The sequence below is a fragment of the Pleurodeles waltl genome, chromosome 3_1 (assembly GCF_031143425.1).
Source record: "Pleurodeles waltl isolate 20211129_DDA chromosome 3_1, aPleWal1.hap1.20221129, whole genome shotgun sequence".
NCBI lineage: Eukaryota > Metazoa > Chordata > Amphibia > Caudata > Salamandridae > Pleurodeles > Pleurodeles waltl.
Window position 1 is genome coordinate 1,971,028,007 of NC_090440.1, and position 16,240 is coordinate 1,971,044,246.

The 16,240-nt window shown below is 43.5% G+C and overlaps 1 protein-coding gene across 2 annotated transcripts in view; it reads left to right on the plus strand.

The window, feature by feature from the left end:
* NLE1 (notchless homolog 1) overlaps positions 1–16,240 on the plus strand; it is a 158,837-nt gene that overhangs the window by 40,924 nt on the left and 101,673 nt on the right. For both annotated transcript variants that reach the window (XM_069226354.1, XM_069226355.1), the window contains 4 exons: positions 5,888–6,105; positions 6,906–6,985; positions 12,134–12,210; positions 16,080–16,177. In XM_069226354.1, the coding sequence (XP_069082455.1) occupies positions 5,888–6,105; positions 6,906–6,985; positions 12,134–12,210; positions 16,080–16,177 (473 nt within the window). The remainder of the gene's footprint in view (positions 1–5,887; positions 6,106–6,905; positions 6,986–12,133; positions 12,211–16,079; positions 16,178–16,240) is intronic.

Sequence of the window (16,240 nt, forward strand, 5' to 3'; positions counted from 1 at the left end):
CAATCTATCTGAGAAATCCCCCACCGCAGTTGAAGAGAATGGAAAATCTGCGGTTTGCTTCCAGTCGCTGCCATCCAGTCGAAAGTGTGAATTCCAGTCCACCGTCGTATTGGCATGACCCGGAATGTATTCCGCTATCACAGAGATCTAGTGATGGAGGCAATAATGCCAAAAATCCTTCGCGATCTCTGCTAGTAGTTGAGATCTGGTCCCCTCCTAGACGATTGATGTACCTGACCGCTGACACATTGTCCATCCGAAGAATGATGCAACAATGGGCTTTGTGAGGGGAAAGGGATCTGATTGCAAATGCTGCCGCTAAGAGTTCCAGCCAATTTATGAGATACTCAAGTTCCCCTGGGGACCAACGACCCCCCGTTTCCTCTCAGCCGCAACGAGCTCCCCAACCCCACCGGCTGGCATCCAACTCTATTATCACGTATGGACTGGATGTGAAAATCGCTCTGCCATTCCAGGCATCCATGTGGGAGAGCCATCAAGATATTTCGATCTTGGCATCCTCCGATGGTGAAATCAACTCTGAATACTGAAGACCTCTCTGAAGATGAAGGATTTTCAACCTCTGGAGGGCCCTGTAATGCAGCGGCCCCGGAAAATTCACCTGAATTGACGATGCAAGAAGGCTGACTAGGCCTCAATCATATAGTCGGAGAAACAAAGGCACTTCTCAACTCCTTCTTGATTGAATTGCGTTTGCTTAAATTGGAGTAGTAACAAAGCTTTGACAGAGTCTATCTGAAAACCTAAAAATTCGATAGTCTGTGTTGGCATCATGCTGGATTTCTCAGAATCGATGACAAACCCGAGATCTTGCAGCAATTGGATTGTCCAATTGAGGTGATAAAGAATCGTATCTTTGTCCTGAGCCATAATAAGAATGTCGTAGAGAGATATAATCAGTCTCACTCATCGCTCCCTCAAAAATTGGACCACCGGTCAAAGAAGTTTGATGAAACACCAAGGAGCGGAGGACAGCCGGAAGAGAAGGGCGTTGAATTTGAACCAATGGCAACCCCATTGGAATTGAAGAAAACGCCTCTGGGGAGCAAAAAGTGGAATTGAAAGGTACGCATGCTTGAGATCCAGTCACACCATCCAATCTCAGTCTCTTAATATATCTCGGAGAAGGTGTATTCCCTCCATCTTGAAATGGCGGTATACCACCCAAGAATTGATAAGATTTGGAACTGATCGGAAACTGCCTCCTTTCTTTTGCAAGAAAATCATGCTGGCGTACCCGTGAGGGTACGGCGTAGTCTGCACCACTGCCCCTTTCTGAGTGAGTGTAAAAATCTCCTCTTTGATGATTGCGCCGTCTGCGAGGGGAAAAAAGAAGTGGAGGAGGAAGAGCCCTCTGAGCCAGGGAGGCATAAAACTCTAGGTGGAAACCTTGGACTGTTTATAAAACCCAAGGATCTTGAGTATACTTTGCTATGCCGGGAGAAACATTTTCACCCCGCCCCCCAAAATTACTTCCGAGAAAGGGATAATCCTTACCTGGGTTACTGGCTTCTTGATTGGAACCACCTCCGCGAAACCCTCATGGAGGAACAACCACGTCCTCTGTAACGATTGGGGTAGAATGTTTGATATTCTGCTGAACCTCCTCTGTTTGTTTGAGAGGCGAATCTGGAAGCCTGGAATCTACGGTCTGGTGCCCGGCCTCTGAAGCGCCCGGCCAAGGCAAAAAGAGCATTGTTGAATACTTTCTTTATGTTGGATTGAGTTTTATCCAAAGCTGTGAAGGTTTGCAACATATTTGCCCAAATCTTTAACGAATTTATCACCAAACAGCATACCAATGGCTAAAGAACCAGCCTCATTAGTTGCTAATTCTGCCAATTTGGGATCTAGACATATTAAAACAAAAAAAAAAAAAAAAAAAAACACCTGTGTTCCGTCGACATGGCGCAGTTGGCATTGCCCAAAAGACGGATAGCTCGCTGTGCCCATTCCAGCACGACTTCTGGCTCCAGAGGGGTGTTGGTTTTCTTAGACTGGATAGCAAGATCCAGGATTTTTGTCAATGGGCCTGACATATCCAATAGCTTATGTTGGCAACCACGTCAAGCACGATCCAGACCTTTTTTGGGGTCTTAAGCAAATTTTCACAAAAGTCACCATACTGGGATCCAACTCGAAAGTATCTGCTACTTTGCCGACTAAAGAAGGCCGTGGGCATTCAGACCTGAGAGTGTTGCGCACTTCCTTTTCAGCTTTTGCACAGCCTATCCTGCACGTAATGAGCCACCTCAGCCACGGAAACCGTCTCAGTGGAACGTGGGTGTATTATATCTTCGTGAGAGAATAAGAGCTGGAGTTGGAGCTTCCGGCATAACATGACGTGATTTGCGTTGCTTTTTGCGTGGAACTGAATTTGTGAGTCATCCGACTCTGACTAAGAAGACGTTGGCTCATGCAAGCTTGATTGTGAAAAGGAGGACTTTGGAAATATATTTGGTGTTTCTTGAGGGAGGAAGCTCCCATTCATGATCACGCAGCACTGAAGCTGCCACCTGTGCCAGAAGTTCAGAGAAAGATGAACCCCCCAGAATGTTGCAGAGAGAGGCCTAACACCTCCCTATACGCTCCAGCTTGCAAGCGAGGCTGCTGACTGCCTTTGCCCAAAAATTCTCTCCTGGCAAAATTGGCCAAAGGTTGGTAAAAGGTTTCAAGGCCTGAATCAGGGCCCAATTCACGGAGTCTTGCACATGATGCCCAAGTGCCTCCACCAGTCGTTCCTCCATTTGGTGCTCAATGGGCACTTCTTGCAGCTCTTGATACTGCTCCTCCTCATCAGTGTAGTACGCCATAATAATGGTTGGGAGGGATGGCGGAGTTAGCAGGGGGAATCCTGAAGCGGTGAATAAATCAGAGAGAAACAGCTATAAGCTGTATAGCCAGCAATAATTGTTAGTGGAGGGAGCCACCTGCCTTTTTTAAGAATACACTTTTGAAAAAATAGCAAATAAAAAAATTAAGCAAGTAATCAATCCCCCAGGGGCAAGCCCAATGCGTATTCCTGCAGCCCCGTCGGGCGAAAATGTGGACGATAACTTGTAGAGCAAGCTGTCTCACATCGGGGACACACGCATTAAGCCGATCGGAAAGAAAACTCCGATCCGGCTCAACGCGCGTGCACTGCACGTGAAACAAAAAGAGTGAGAGATTATCTCACTTTCGGCCGGCTTCCTCCCCACGCCAGCTGATCATGACAAAAGGGGATCATAGATCCCTGTAAAGATACAATAAATGCGAAAGCGCAAAGCTTAATAAACATGCGCGTACACACAAAAGAATGTGCGCTGAAAATATTCGCAATATAAATGCATCACTTATCTGGCTGCTGCAGCAGCAAAGAAAGAGGACAGACTGTAGTGTTTAGGCTATTTATATTGACAGTGTAGAGCCATGATTGGTTGACTCCGTGCTCATGGGATTTGTAGTTTAAAGTTTTGTTATTTTTCATTGGCTGCTGTTTTGTCAGTAAAGTAAAGAGAAAGCATATTTCGAAGCCTACGGTCCTGACATAGAATCAATAGCAGAAGGTGCAGTGCCACTGGTTGTGGCTAGATGTCCCTGTAGAGTCCACAGCAGAAGGTGCAATACCACTGGTTGACTGAGTTAGTGGTGCCTTGGGGCAGTTATCACCCCCGGAAGGCTTAGTGCATTACACATTAGCAGGCCAAGCAGGGTTGTCAGAATATTATCACAAACAAGGCCCTTATAACGCAAACTCCTATCAGCTGTAAAAGCAAAAGTTCCAGTCAGGAGAGTTTAAATGTACATTGAATGGTGGAAGAGGTTATAATCAACCCCCCCCCCCCCCCCAACCTAACTAGAATGACCCAGAAGATGGCCTGGACAGAAAAAACACATTGTTCTAAATATTTTGGTGGTGGTGACATTGTCCTAGGACCACTGCAGGCTGAGTTACGTGCACAAATGTGCAGTAAAAGGAATGCCTGCAAAGCAGTATGGGGTGAGTTTCTCGGAGTGCAGCGAATAATGTAGAGCAGATGTTGAGGATTCAATGCAACATCACAAAACAAAATAAAATGATGGACGGAGTGTTGAAACTTTTCAAACACTCACCCGCATGTCACAGATCTGGGTTTAATCCATCGTTATTTTGCTCGGCACGTCACCCCAGTATAGACCCAGCCATATGCAAATCAGTCTCGACCCTGTTCCCCATGGGAACAGTCCAGCCCGAATTGCTAGGCCAGGTCCTCCCTGGAAAAAGAAACAAGCATCCTGGGACCAGTTGCAGGGTATCACCATTCATCAGCCAGGCTAGCTGGAATCCAGTGGCGTAGCGAGCAAGGGACCCATGTCTGGGCATACCCCTGCCACTTAGGGCGCACAAAGCAACATCACAAAACAAAATAAAATGATGGACGGAGTGTTGAAACTTTTCAAACGCTCACCCTCAGTCAACATGATTCAACACCTGGCTCAAATTCATGCTATATAAATCCACAAAAGAATGTAACACACACACACACACCTACCCCCCTACCCCCACCCCGGAAACTCATTCCTTCCAGTCTTACAGACAGCGCAAGCACGCTGTCTAGGCTGAACCTAAAAAATGAGCAGTCAGAAGAGCTGGTGTTCATTAGTATTTATTACCGTGAATGACTTCTTCAGACACGGATGCAGTCCCTCTCACTTGTAAAGAGCACAGACCGAGAAAGAGACTGAGTAGAGTATTTTAGGGTGCAGCAAGCAGACAAATGTTTGGCAGTTCATATTTTCTTGTAATACCAATGTAATAATAGATCATGTTTTCAGAGTAAGGGAAGACAGAATACTTCTGTACACACTTGGAACTGTCAACCTTTCAGAAAAGGGTGCATCTAAATTAGATTATTTCCTCTTTTAGAACACCACTGAAAGAGGGCTGTTTAGTCTTGCTTCTGTTAAAAATGTATGCAAGTATTTTCAGTCGCCAATTCTCTGACCCCAGTCATCAATTGGATTGGCAAAAATGTGTACGTAGAAGTTGTCTGATTGCATTGACTGTGACATAACTATGCATAGTACACAGCTGAAAGTCAGCATCTGGGCCTTCAAAGGAACTGTGAATGGGCATATTTCAAACTAGATTACTGGAAAATATGGATATTTATTTATCTTACAGTTTTAAATTTGAGCCCCATGGTTTCACTGTTGGATTGTAGAAAGTTGTGGGGGCTGATTGAATTTTGATGAGGCAAGTGAACAGCAGTCCCAGAGGAAAACTAAACCTTAAGAAACCTGAAAATAAGTCGGTCATCTTCTGCTATTTATGGTGTGCGCAGTAGCTTGGAACCTTCATTGCTCTAGAATAAAGTCACTGAAGGTGCATCACCATAATTACTGTTAGAATTATTATTTGTAGATCAAAATATGGCTTTTCTAAAAGGTTGGTGAGAAAATAAATATCTATTGTTTGAAAGAATGTTCCAATTCTAAAGTGTAAGGACGGAGAAAGTTTCCAAACAAATGTTTCTTGAACCATGATCCTGGTTTTAAAAACAATTAAAATGGATTCTGACCCCGTTTAGAATCAATTGCAGTTTGCCTGTCTGTGTGTCTGGAAGCTGTTAGTAAGGAGCTTTTCATAGTCAGCAGAGGATATTGTGTCATCCAAAAATGTGTGTTGTTAAGAGCGCTATCAAAGGTTGACAAAATAGTGTTAAATTATCATGATAGATAACGGTGCCTTTTTCATGATCTTTTTATTCATATTGTTGTTTTGATATTAAAAACAACAAAAACACAATTGTATTACAGTGAAGTTGTGGAATCTGTAGTATTTTTTTTCAAATCTTTCGTCTATTTGCAGGACTAATTTGCCTTTGTTTTTCTGGTTCTGAAGGAAGATCCCCTTCCGTTGGCCTTCTATGTCAATGATCTTGAAATCGTGACATCCCTGGACAAGACTCTGGACACCCAGAGTGAGGAGACTGAAAGTATCCTGGACATCATTTACCAGCCCCAGGCAGTGTTCAAGGTTCGAGCCGTGACCCGCTGTACTAGCTCCTTGGAAGGACACACTGAAGCAGTCATTTCTGTGGCCTTTAGTCCTACCGGAAAGTAAGATTGGCGAAGACAACAGTAGACTCTTTATGAAGGGCTTCAAAGATGCCTTTGTTGGATCATATCAGTGCTTTTGTTATACAGATGTCCCCTACCCTCTTTGCAATCACAGCTCAGAGAGTAGGTTCTTTCCTGCATGTTCACTTGTACAAAATGGCTACATAATCCTTGTTCTCAAAAGCTTACATCATTCTGTGCAAAATAGTGAGCACTCAAGATTGGTCTTTGACTTAATCATGATGTAATGACCATTGCTAGAATTTGTCAATGTATCCAAGTCCTTAACATAAAGGTCATTGAAGCCTTGACCACTGCTGTAGCAGAGCAATACTAAATGAATGCCACATTAAATAGGGCTTCTGCTTATTGTCCTTTCTGCACTGCCTGTCTTGCTGTAATATTTTCCGCCTATGACTGTTGACTTATACATATTGATGCTCCAGAATTGTGTAGCTCCATCTTATCTTCAATCTGCTTTTTGAGCAATGACGTCTAGTATTTAGTTTTGTCGTCCAGCTTCTGTCTGGCATAAATTCAAATATATTGATACTGATGTGGAAGTCAAGTTGCTCTGCAAGCCTGCATGAAACAGCTGTTGAACCTGAACATAATTTTGAGTGTTCCCTACTTGCTTTGAGGGTTGGAGTTCTCGGGGCAGTGGAACCAACTAATGTATCTACCGTCTGGTACTTTCATGTGATCTCTCACTTAGCGCAGGTTGTGATTGTACATTATCTGTTTACCCTACAGAGTGTCTAATCCGAAAAATAATGTAATCTCAATTTTAACCCATTCAGATACTTGGCGAGTGGCTCAGGGGACACAACCGTGCGCTTCTGGGATCTTATGACTGAAACACCCCATTTTACAGCCAAAGGTCAGTATTGGGGAGCTTTAATCAGGTCAAGAAAGCCGATGCGAGAGGCTGTTTAGCCTTTATATTTATGATTCATTTTTTATAACTAATTTCAGGTTCAATTAAATCAATTAACTGTGTATTTTTATAGAAAACATCACAACAACACAAATGTTGCCACTTTGGACTGTTCTAAGTTCATTTGCTGTGGATTGTTCTGTCTTGTGTTTGGACCTAGAAGACGATCTTTTATGTCTTTTTAATAATTTTGAATGTCTGCAGTAGGAGGGGAAATGACTTTGATCATTATCACAGTGTCCCATAGTGTACACCCGTTGTCTTTAGATCTGACTTGTCTGCCCACCTCGTGCATGGAAAGTTCAAAAAGCCTACTCAAACTGAATGTTAGCACCTTTCTGCACCAGAAAGGTGTGGAGTGTCATTACATCTAGAGCCAGTGTTAAGCTGCAAAACCCTTGTCACAGGTAAATATTGTTTTCCTTTTGCAGCATAGAATGGCATACTGTGTATCATGAGCATACCCTTAACACCCTCGGCCCCACTGTGCCAGTTAGCTTTGCATGTGTAATACATGGCCTTGTTATATTTGTTAAATGTGTGCGTACCAACAATCCTGTCACATTTTATGTGTCTTTCAAGGAGACATTTCCAAGAAAGCTGTTTTCCTTCCCTGCCTGTAGGATGGGTACTCAGTCTCAAACATAAGCTCTTGTTGGCTAAGGAATGACAAAACTGAATACATCAAACAAGCAAGCAATGGTACCCTTCATGGTAGCTTTGTACATGAATTGTGAAAAATACTTCACTAACAGTTGTTGGGATTTGAATATGGATTTTGCCTTGTGTAGGAAAACATCCTCTCTTTGTCATGTCTGCCCCCACTTTTTGCTTGCTATCAGTATACTCAGACTGTTTTCACTAGGATCCTGCTAACCAGAGTGCTCTCTCCCTTCAGATTTGGTTGCCTAGGACTTTTGTGCACTCAACAGTTGGCATACTGGTGTCCCCTTATAAGTCCCTAGTATGTGGTACTTAGGTACCCAGGGCATTGAGACACTAGGGGTCCCCCATGGGCTGCAGCAGGTATTGTGCCACCTATGAGAGGCTATGCAAAATGTTTCTGCAGGCCTGCCAGTGCAGCCTGCGTGAAAAGGTGCATGCACCCTTTCACCACAGGCCACTGCACCAGCTCACTGTAAGTCACCCCTATGGCACGCCCTCCTAGCCCAGAGGGCAGGGTGCAGGTCCCTCTGTGTGAGGGCACCCTTGCATAAGCAGCGGTACCCCTGCAAACTCCCATTCCATTGCACTGGACTTCAGAAGAGCGTGGAAGCCTTTTTACCCCTGTACTGGATCTGTGTCCAGCTACATAATGGTAACCCCAAACCTAATCATTTATGGTATGAAACATGTTGGAATCATACCCCAATACTGTTGCCAGTATTGGCTGCATGATTCAGTGCACCCCCTCCCCCCAGTACTGCTCCTACCAGTTTTATATGGTTTTCCTGCCAGATCGTGCTGCAGCCCCCCTCAAAGAGGTTTCTGCATCTCCTGCTGCTTGACCAGCTCAAGCAGAGGAAGGCAGAACAAAGGATTTCCTTTGGGAGAGGGAGGCAACACAGGCTTGGGAGGGGTAGCCTTCCCAAGCCACAGGTTTGCTTTGAAGGGCAAATTTGGTGCCCTCCTTGCATAAACCGGATTGCATTAGCTCAGGGACCTCCATTCCCTGCTCTGGTTCAAAACTGGACAAAGGAAAGGGGAGTGACCACTCCCCTATCCATCACCACCCCAGGGGTGGTGCCCAGAGCTGCTCCAGGTAGCCACTCGATTCTGCCATCTTGAAACAAAGATGTGCAGAGGCCCCTGGGAGAATATAAGTGGCCAGGTCAGGCAGGTGACGTCAGAGACCCCTCCTGATAGGCGGTCACCTTCCAAGGTGACCAAATCCCCTTTTAGGGCTAATTGGTCGCTGGAGGTCACTCAAGTACTCACCTTTTGGGGTACCTAGTTTGGGTGGGGGACTTCACTTCGTATTCCACCGTTTTAGTATATGGTTTGGCCCTCCCCTAGGGCCCTCACTATTTTTCACCAATTCTTGCCAATGCTTGTTGTTTCTTTTTATGCTAATTCTGAATTATTAGAGTGTGTGTGTGTGTGTATATATATATATATATATATATATACATATATATATATATATATATGAGTGTGTGTGTGTATATATGTGTGTGTGTGTGTGTGTGTATATATGTAAATATATATATGTGGTTCCTTTAATGTGTGATAAGTTGCTGTGTGACTATTGTGGTATTGCTAAGCTATGCATGTCTCCTAGATAAGTCTTGGCTGCTCATCCACAGCTACCTCTAGAGAGCCGTGGCTTTATAGACACTGCCTACATTCATTAATAGGGGTCGCCTCGACCTGGTATAAGGTGCCAACATCATAGGTGTCCACCACACACCAGGCCAACTTCCTACATCTTGTACATATAATGTAGCAGTTCACAGTAGTTTGATTTTTGTATGATACACAAACAACTTTATGAACAAGCGTGATGAGTATGTAAGAATAGTTTCTTTGAGTGTCTGTAGGTACTGCTGAATCTCAATGACTTTTCATAGCAAAGGGTTATCTTCAGTGCAAGATGCATGTGTTTGCTCAAAAGGATACAGTGTAGATGGAGGAAAAAATAATAATTTTCCCTGTGGCATCCTTCCCGAAATCTTTCTCCTTGACACAGTATGCATTGTTAAATGTTTGCTCTACATCAATGGTGAAAATTGAAGTTAAGTAGTGGGCATCACTTGACTTCAAACATTATATCCGTCCCTTTTTTGTATATTTTAGTGTGTCACCCTAAATGGGACTGTTATGCCTAGGCATGGTTCTCATGCAGACTGTTACTGGAACCAAACTATATCTAGCTGATGAGCCCTAATTAGCATGAAACCGGTCCTAGGTTACTTGGGTTCCAGTTCCAGAAAGGACCTGGCCTGGAAGTTCAGGCTAGACTGTTCCCAGGGGTCCAGGATCAGGACTGATTTGCATATAGCTGGGTCCAAACTGAGGCAGCATGGTGTGCAAAATAACGATAGTGTGGGATGGGGCCCCAACTATTAACTTGTGGCTGAGATTAATTCAATTATTCCATTCCCCATTTTTGTATACTTTGACCAGTTTACTTCAGCCCCATTTCTATTGGGCTTTTCTAAGTACAGTAGTATTCACGCAGACTCAACAAAATGTATAAATATCTGATCTGTTCATGTTACTGGTGAATTTGTGTACGTTCTAGCATCACTCAGTTGATCTCAAAAATACCATGTCAGTCTGATATTCAAAGACCTTTACATCAAAAAACTCCTTCGTTTGGAGGCAGCTTGTTGGGTGTGGGCCCTGTCTGGTTAACTTGGAATTGCTCACAACTCACTTAAGTCTTTTTTAGTATATATTCCGTTTCCACTTGCTTCATGCAACTCTCTTCTACCTACGTCCATACCCCAGCATTCCCCTTCCATATTTGAATGGAAGGCTGCACTTTGTAGCCAGTGTATGAGATCTGTCTGTTTGCTGACAGGAGCGAGGGGGCCACAAACCTAAAACGTATGCTGCCCTTTTTGGTTGGAGGGTGATGCTCCACTAGTCAAGGCCCTGCAGTTTGCATAACTGTGGGGCCTACCATTTCTCTTGGTGCGTCTGTCCACTACTCATCTCCATTATGTCTCTACTACTGTGCAGGTCCGCCGTATGTGTAGCCAGGTGGCTTCATTATGTTGGCACCTCGAGAGTACCCCAGTTTGGTCAGGTAAATCTTACTCGGCAGTCGTGGGTACAATAGGTTCTGGCTTGTATTTTACATTGGGTGAGTCTGAAGCTGGCATTGCTTGTTGCTTTCTTTGTGTATTTTGGTACTATATTTGGCATCTGTAAACTCTGTTTCATAATCACCCTCCCATACCTCTTGTATGCTCAGTGGTGCTGGTTGCGTTTCACTAACCACGTCCTCATTTAGAGCTGAGATCATTCTTCCCTTTTGTATTAATGCTATCAGAGTGGATAGTGTCAGTGATAAAACCCTACCACGAGATTTTTGCAGTCTTCGACATTTTGCCATTGAAATTGAACTGGCTGGCCCAATCCCAAATTTAGTTTTCGTGTTGAAGGGCTTATCATTGATGTATAAATCGTGCAGTGTTCTACGGCCTTCTCTGGTCCATCCAGCCTTCTCAGTTTATGTTGTAATTGTGAGAAGCTGGATAGACGCAGATGCCAAAGGTGGACCGAAAAGAGCCTTATTTCAGTACCCTCTTGGTCACAAGCTTACACATCAGCGAGATCAAGTGCGCTATTCCCCACTCCCATTTCATGTGGAGATAAGAGCTTTTGCAGCGCATTATAATTCGTACCGCAAGCCACCAGCCGCAGTCGTTCACAAGAAGCTATTGATCTAGCCATTGTGGTCGGTGCTGGAGGTGTGCCATCAGACAATGGCATTCAAAGTTAGGTAAGGGCCATTCCACCCAGTTTAAGAGTGTTCAGTTTGATTCTCGGTGAATCCCCGCTTACAGGTCGGTTATCAGGCCCTCCAGTCTGAAACATCGCCTTAGGTAGTATCTGCATCAGCCCTTGAAATACATACAGATATTTAGAAAATGTCAGCATTTTTACTAGTGTAATAAGGGCCATAATTGAGGGTGGTAGTTTTTTCCAGAGAGGATTGGTTGTGCTACATTGTCCACCACTTTGCCTGCATTCAGGGCTGCGTCCTCTTCTAAATTGTGGGTGAAAAGGATGCCTACAAATGTCAGCGACCTGGGTTACCGCAGCAATTCCAAATCAGGCAAGTGCCTATCTAGACAGTTGGGTAGTGCTCCTTTGAGGAGCAAGCAAACTATCACCACCACTTGAAGAGAGAACAGGTCTGAATGCAGCTTACTGTGGGTAGCAGAGCGAGAGGTTTCTGGAGTCGTGGCTGATTTGTTAAGCAGGGCTAGTAGGGAGTGCCCGTGAAAAAGCCTTATTGGAAACGGGTGAAGACACTTTCTTGGAATCGCAGATCTCACAGCAGTAGTTGGCAACGCATTTGTCACATACTATACATGTGCTTGTCCATGTTTCATTGTATGTCTCTGGTTATTCTAGGGCACACCCACTGGGTGCTCAGCATTGCCTGGTCTCCGGATGGGAAGAAGCTCGCCTCTGGATGTAAGAACAGTCAGGTATGTACCTCTGGAATGGGTTTTAAAGTGAGCTCTTCACGAATTTTCCTTTCCTTCGTGTAATGTTTCACCACAGGAAAGGAAAAACAAATCCTACTTAATATTGTATTTTTTTGTCACACATTTAGATCACCACATCAGTGCCATCATGTAGAAGTTAGACTACTGCGAGCTAACAGTGGGAGTACACATTATGCTAATACCAGAGGGATGGTGGCAGGGAACTGCCCTGCTTGCTTGGCACGTCATGCAGTCTCTCGGTTTGGGCAAGATGAAGCTGTTTTATGTATCTGTGGCGCACCTGTGCCCCACGCATAGCAGTAGTGCCCCTTAGCATTTTGTTTGAGCTAGAGGGGTCTTTCTCTTTTCCTAAAATGGAAACGGCGGTACTACTCTGTAGTAAGGATATTCAGAAGGCCGTTCAATGAGCTGAACAAAAATATGTAAATTGTTTCATGAACCATGAGGTTCCATCCTCAAGTCTCCATTATGAAGGTAATGTCTCTAAAGGAGATGGGAATCAATACATTGTCTTGGGTGTGTAACTATAGTTCATGTTGCAAACCAAATGTCCTCTAGTAATTGTACTTATTAACCAACATTGTCCGTCAGAGAGAAATCGATGAAAAGTAAAGCGGTATCTACTGCACGTTCAAAGTAAGTGATAGGTTAGGCATTACAGGTTTTTTTCACCCCCAAAAAAACTTAGGCCATGAAGTTGTCGGGTAGCGTGTTTTTCTTAGTAACAAGAAGTGACAACTAAGCTGAGCAATGCCTTGCTTTGTGACCACATTTGAAAAAGAAATTAAATGTGTGGTTGCTTCACGCATGGTATTCACAATATTCTGTTATGTTTCATTCACCTAATTTGGTGTCTTGTGAAAACAATGTTTTGAAAGCAAGGGGGAGAATGCATGAATTCCTTCGAGTTGAGGTCCAAATACCACAGACAGGGGGCCCACCAAACAGCTGCACTTGTCTTCATGGTTGCAGAGCTTATCTGGTTTTAGATGGTGATGGGCGCTTATACAGTCGCTGTTTTCTAAACCAGTGTGACAAACAACAAATCTCTTTGATGTGACGAAAATGGCATCATAGGCATGTGGTCACAGAATTAATTTGCAGAACAAATGGGTGTTTCCAAAGTAGAACACAAGCCTTTGATCAATGGACACGGCGTTAGATAGTTTCCCAGAGATATTCACATTTGAGATGAATGAGGAATAGCCGTGAGACCCTGCAGCATTTGAGATGAGTGAGGAAGAGTCATGTGGGAGCCCTGCATTTAGCAATCCAGTGATTTCCTCTTCTCTGTCTTAATATGTACTCTGTGGTCACTGTAAGGTGGAGAGAAGCCTTATAGCCCTCTGGCTTCTTTGTCAGCATGAATCAGCACCGTTACTCTTAAGTGCTCACGACCAGAGGCAGGCTGCTCTTTTTGGCACACACTTCCTTCCAGCAGTCTAAATCTTTTCCCAATTTTGGGTCCGTTCTTACCATTGACAACTGGATTTCCTCAGGCAGAAGTTATTTATTGAAGACTCGAAAACAGGCCCTTTTCTCTGTTTCCAGTGTCTGGTGAGTCGCTTTTTGTCCAGTTCCAGACCCAGTGCAGTGAGACTTTTGTTCTGTGGACTCTGGAACAACCACAATACACGATGTTTAACATCTACTTTTAACATGGCTCCCTCTTCTCAGTAGTGTAGCGGTGTTGCCTCTCCAACCTATACTCACTGTAGTGGCTTAACTACTACAGAGCTCATTTGTTACTATCATTCTGTGGAGAAGAACAGTGTTTAATGCAGCTTTGAAGTGCGTTAAATAAAATAACCCTTGCTTACAAATGTATTTACCATATCATAAGAAACAGATGCTGATTTATTATGCTGCACCAAGTTAACCACTGCAAAAATACACTTCTAATTAAGGACTGCTATTTTTCAATGTATGCATAAGCATTCTAAGATGAATGTGCAAGTCCACGGGAGAAGAGGAAGTTGTGAATTAATATCATTCAGCCAAAATCTTAGAATAGTGTTTCTTGTACACGCCGCACGTTTTTTTTTTTTTTTTTAAGAGTGGTATTATCACGCATTTCCAGGCTTAAAGCAGAAAGCAAGAATTAGTTTGTGTTTTATATTGTTTTGTACTTTAGCAAGCTCTCACCCTCTTTTTCATTGAGGATTTCAGAGCTCCAAGTCTTCTGTAGGAAGACCCACATTATCTTCTTACTGGGCTGTGTATCTGCAAGCCTCTTTCAAGACGGGCACCCTCTCACTTTCCCATTCTAACCTCACTAACCCCATCTTCTGCCTACCCTGCATCAACCAATAAAAAGGCTGCTCTTGCACCGATACCATTATTCTTATCCCCTACCCCGTCCACTCTATTAATGCCAATACTCCATGTGGTTCAGTACTCTACTACTTCCAATGCTTTGAAGTGGCTGAAAGGCATCAGCCAACAGTTATAACAAACCTATTGTAAATAAATGAATACATAAGAGACATTGTCCTTGGATCCGCCAAGGCCCATTTTAAAAATAAGTTTACCTTTAGAAGCTAATTCACACTATAACACCAAGAAGTCGTTAGTGTTGATTACAAGAGCTGTTGTTTATGTCCCTGTTGATTACAAGAGCTGGTGTTAATGTCCGTGTTGCCCCTTGAATGTTGGGCCAATTCTTAAAACAGCTGTCATTCATGTCCTGTATGTGGTTTCATCCAAGAACTCACATTTACATGGGCTACTGGGTCCCTTGTGCATTGATGGCAGCTCATCTGACAAGGAATGGGCCCCATAAATTGTCACCTTGGCCCCAGGGTCTTTGACTGCTGTCAGTCTACACACGGGTGAAATATAATTGACATGTAAGGTGCTTGTGCCAGAGTGCAGTGTACGATGTACAGTTGAAACTGCAGTGTTCTGCACTACATAACCCCACTGCACAGACAATGAATGTGCAGATAGGTGGACAGCAATACATTAGCGCTGAGCAAGACTAATTGTCTCCTAAATTGAGTCTGACAAGAGTATGGATGGGCTCTTCTTGAGATTAGAGAGGAGGATGGTTGTTGATTTCTAACTCGTGCAGAACAGATTGCAAGAAATCCTTGAAACAGATTGAATGCTAGAAATATTAGCACATAATCTTGACGACCCCTATCCAGAGGGGTTTCAGCAATTTACAAATGCTAATGTTAATAACTTAAATATGTCTGTACAGTTTCCTCCAATTGTTTGCAGGATGTTTTGTGTGTTTCTGTGATTAAAAAAGCATCTGGATCGGCCTCAAATCAAGAAAGCATTTGATATTGTCACATTTCATCCTCCTCCTGCAGTTCATTTGAATTAGACCACAAAGCAACCCATAGTGACTTTCTGTTGCGGTTTGGATATATTTAATACAAATGCTCGACTTTATTACTTGAAGGTTTGAGGCACACTGTGGGAACAGGTTGCTGGTGGAGTCTAAAGACTCCAAATCATTACTGCATCCTTCGGTCATGAGGGCGAGGGTGTTAATTTCATCATAAAGAAGGAACATCCTGTGGCCTTCATTTTAAATATTCAACCATTTTACAGTTTTATGATATGTATATGTCCCATAGTTTTTCCACGACATTCCAGCTTAAGTGTTTCCCACCTATAATTGCTTGGCATGTTCCCTTATTCCTTCACAGTGAATGGGCCTGCACCTGATGTTTGTATCATTGCCTGGCACTCGAACCCCCATAGCTATAGGGGTTTGAGACATGTTGCTCCTACCAACCACACCTTTAAAATCCAATAACATTTTATGTTTGTTCTGTTACACAGTGAAATACTAATTGGTCACAGTTGTGTTAATCTTTATTTCTTGTGCTTAGATATTTCTGTGGGACCCAAGTACAGGGAAACAGATTGGGAAAGTGCTGATTGGACATTCAAAGTGGATAACTTGTTTGTGCTGGGAACCTCTCCACCTGTAAGTAAAAATTTCTAGTGCAATTGTTATGTGCGCCCATCCTTTGTATTTGAGTGTAAAATA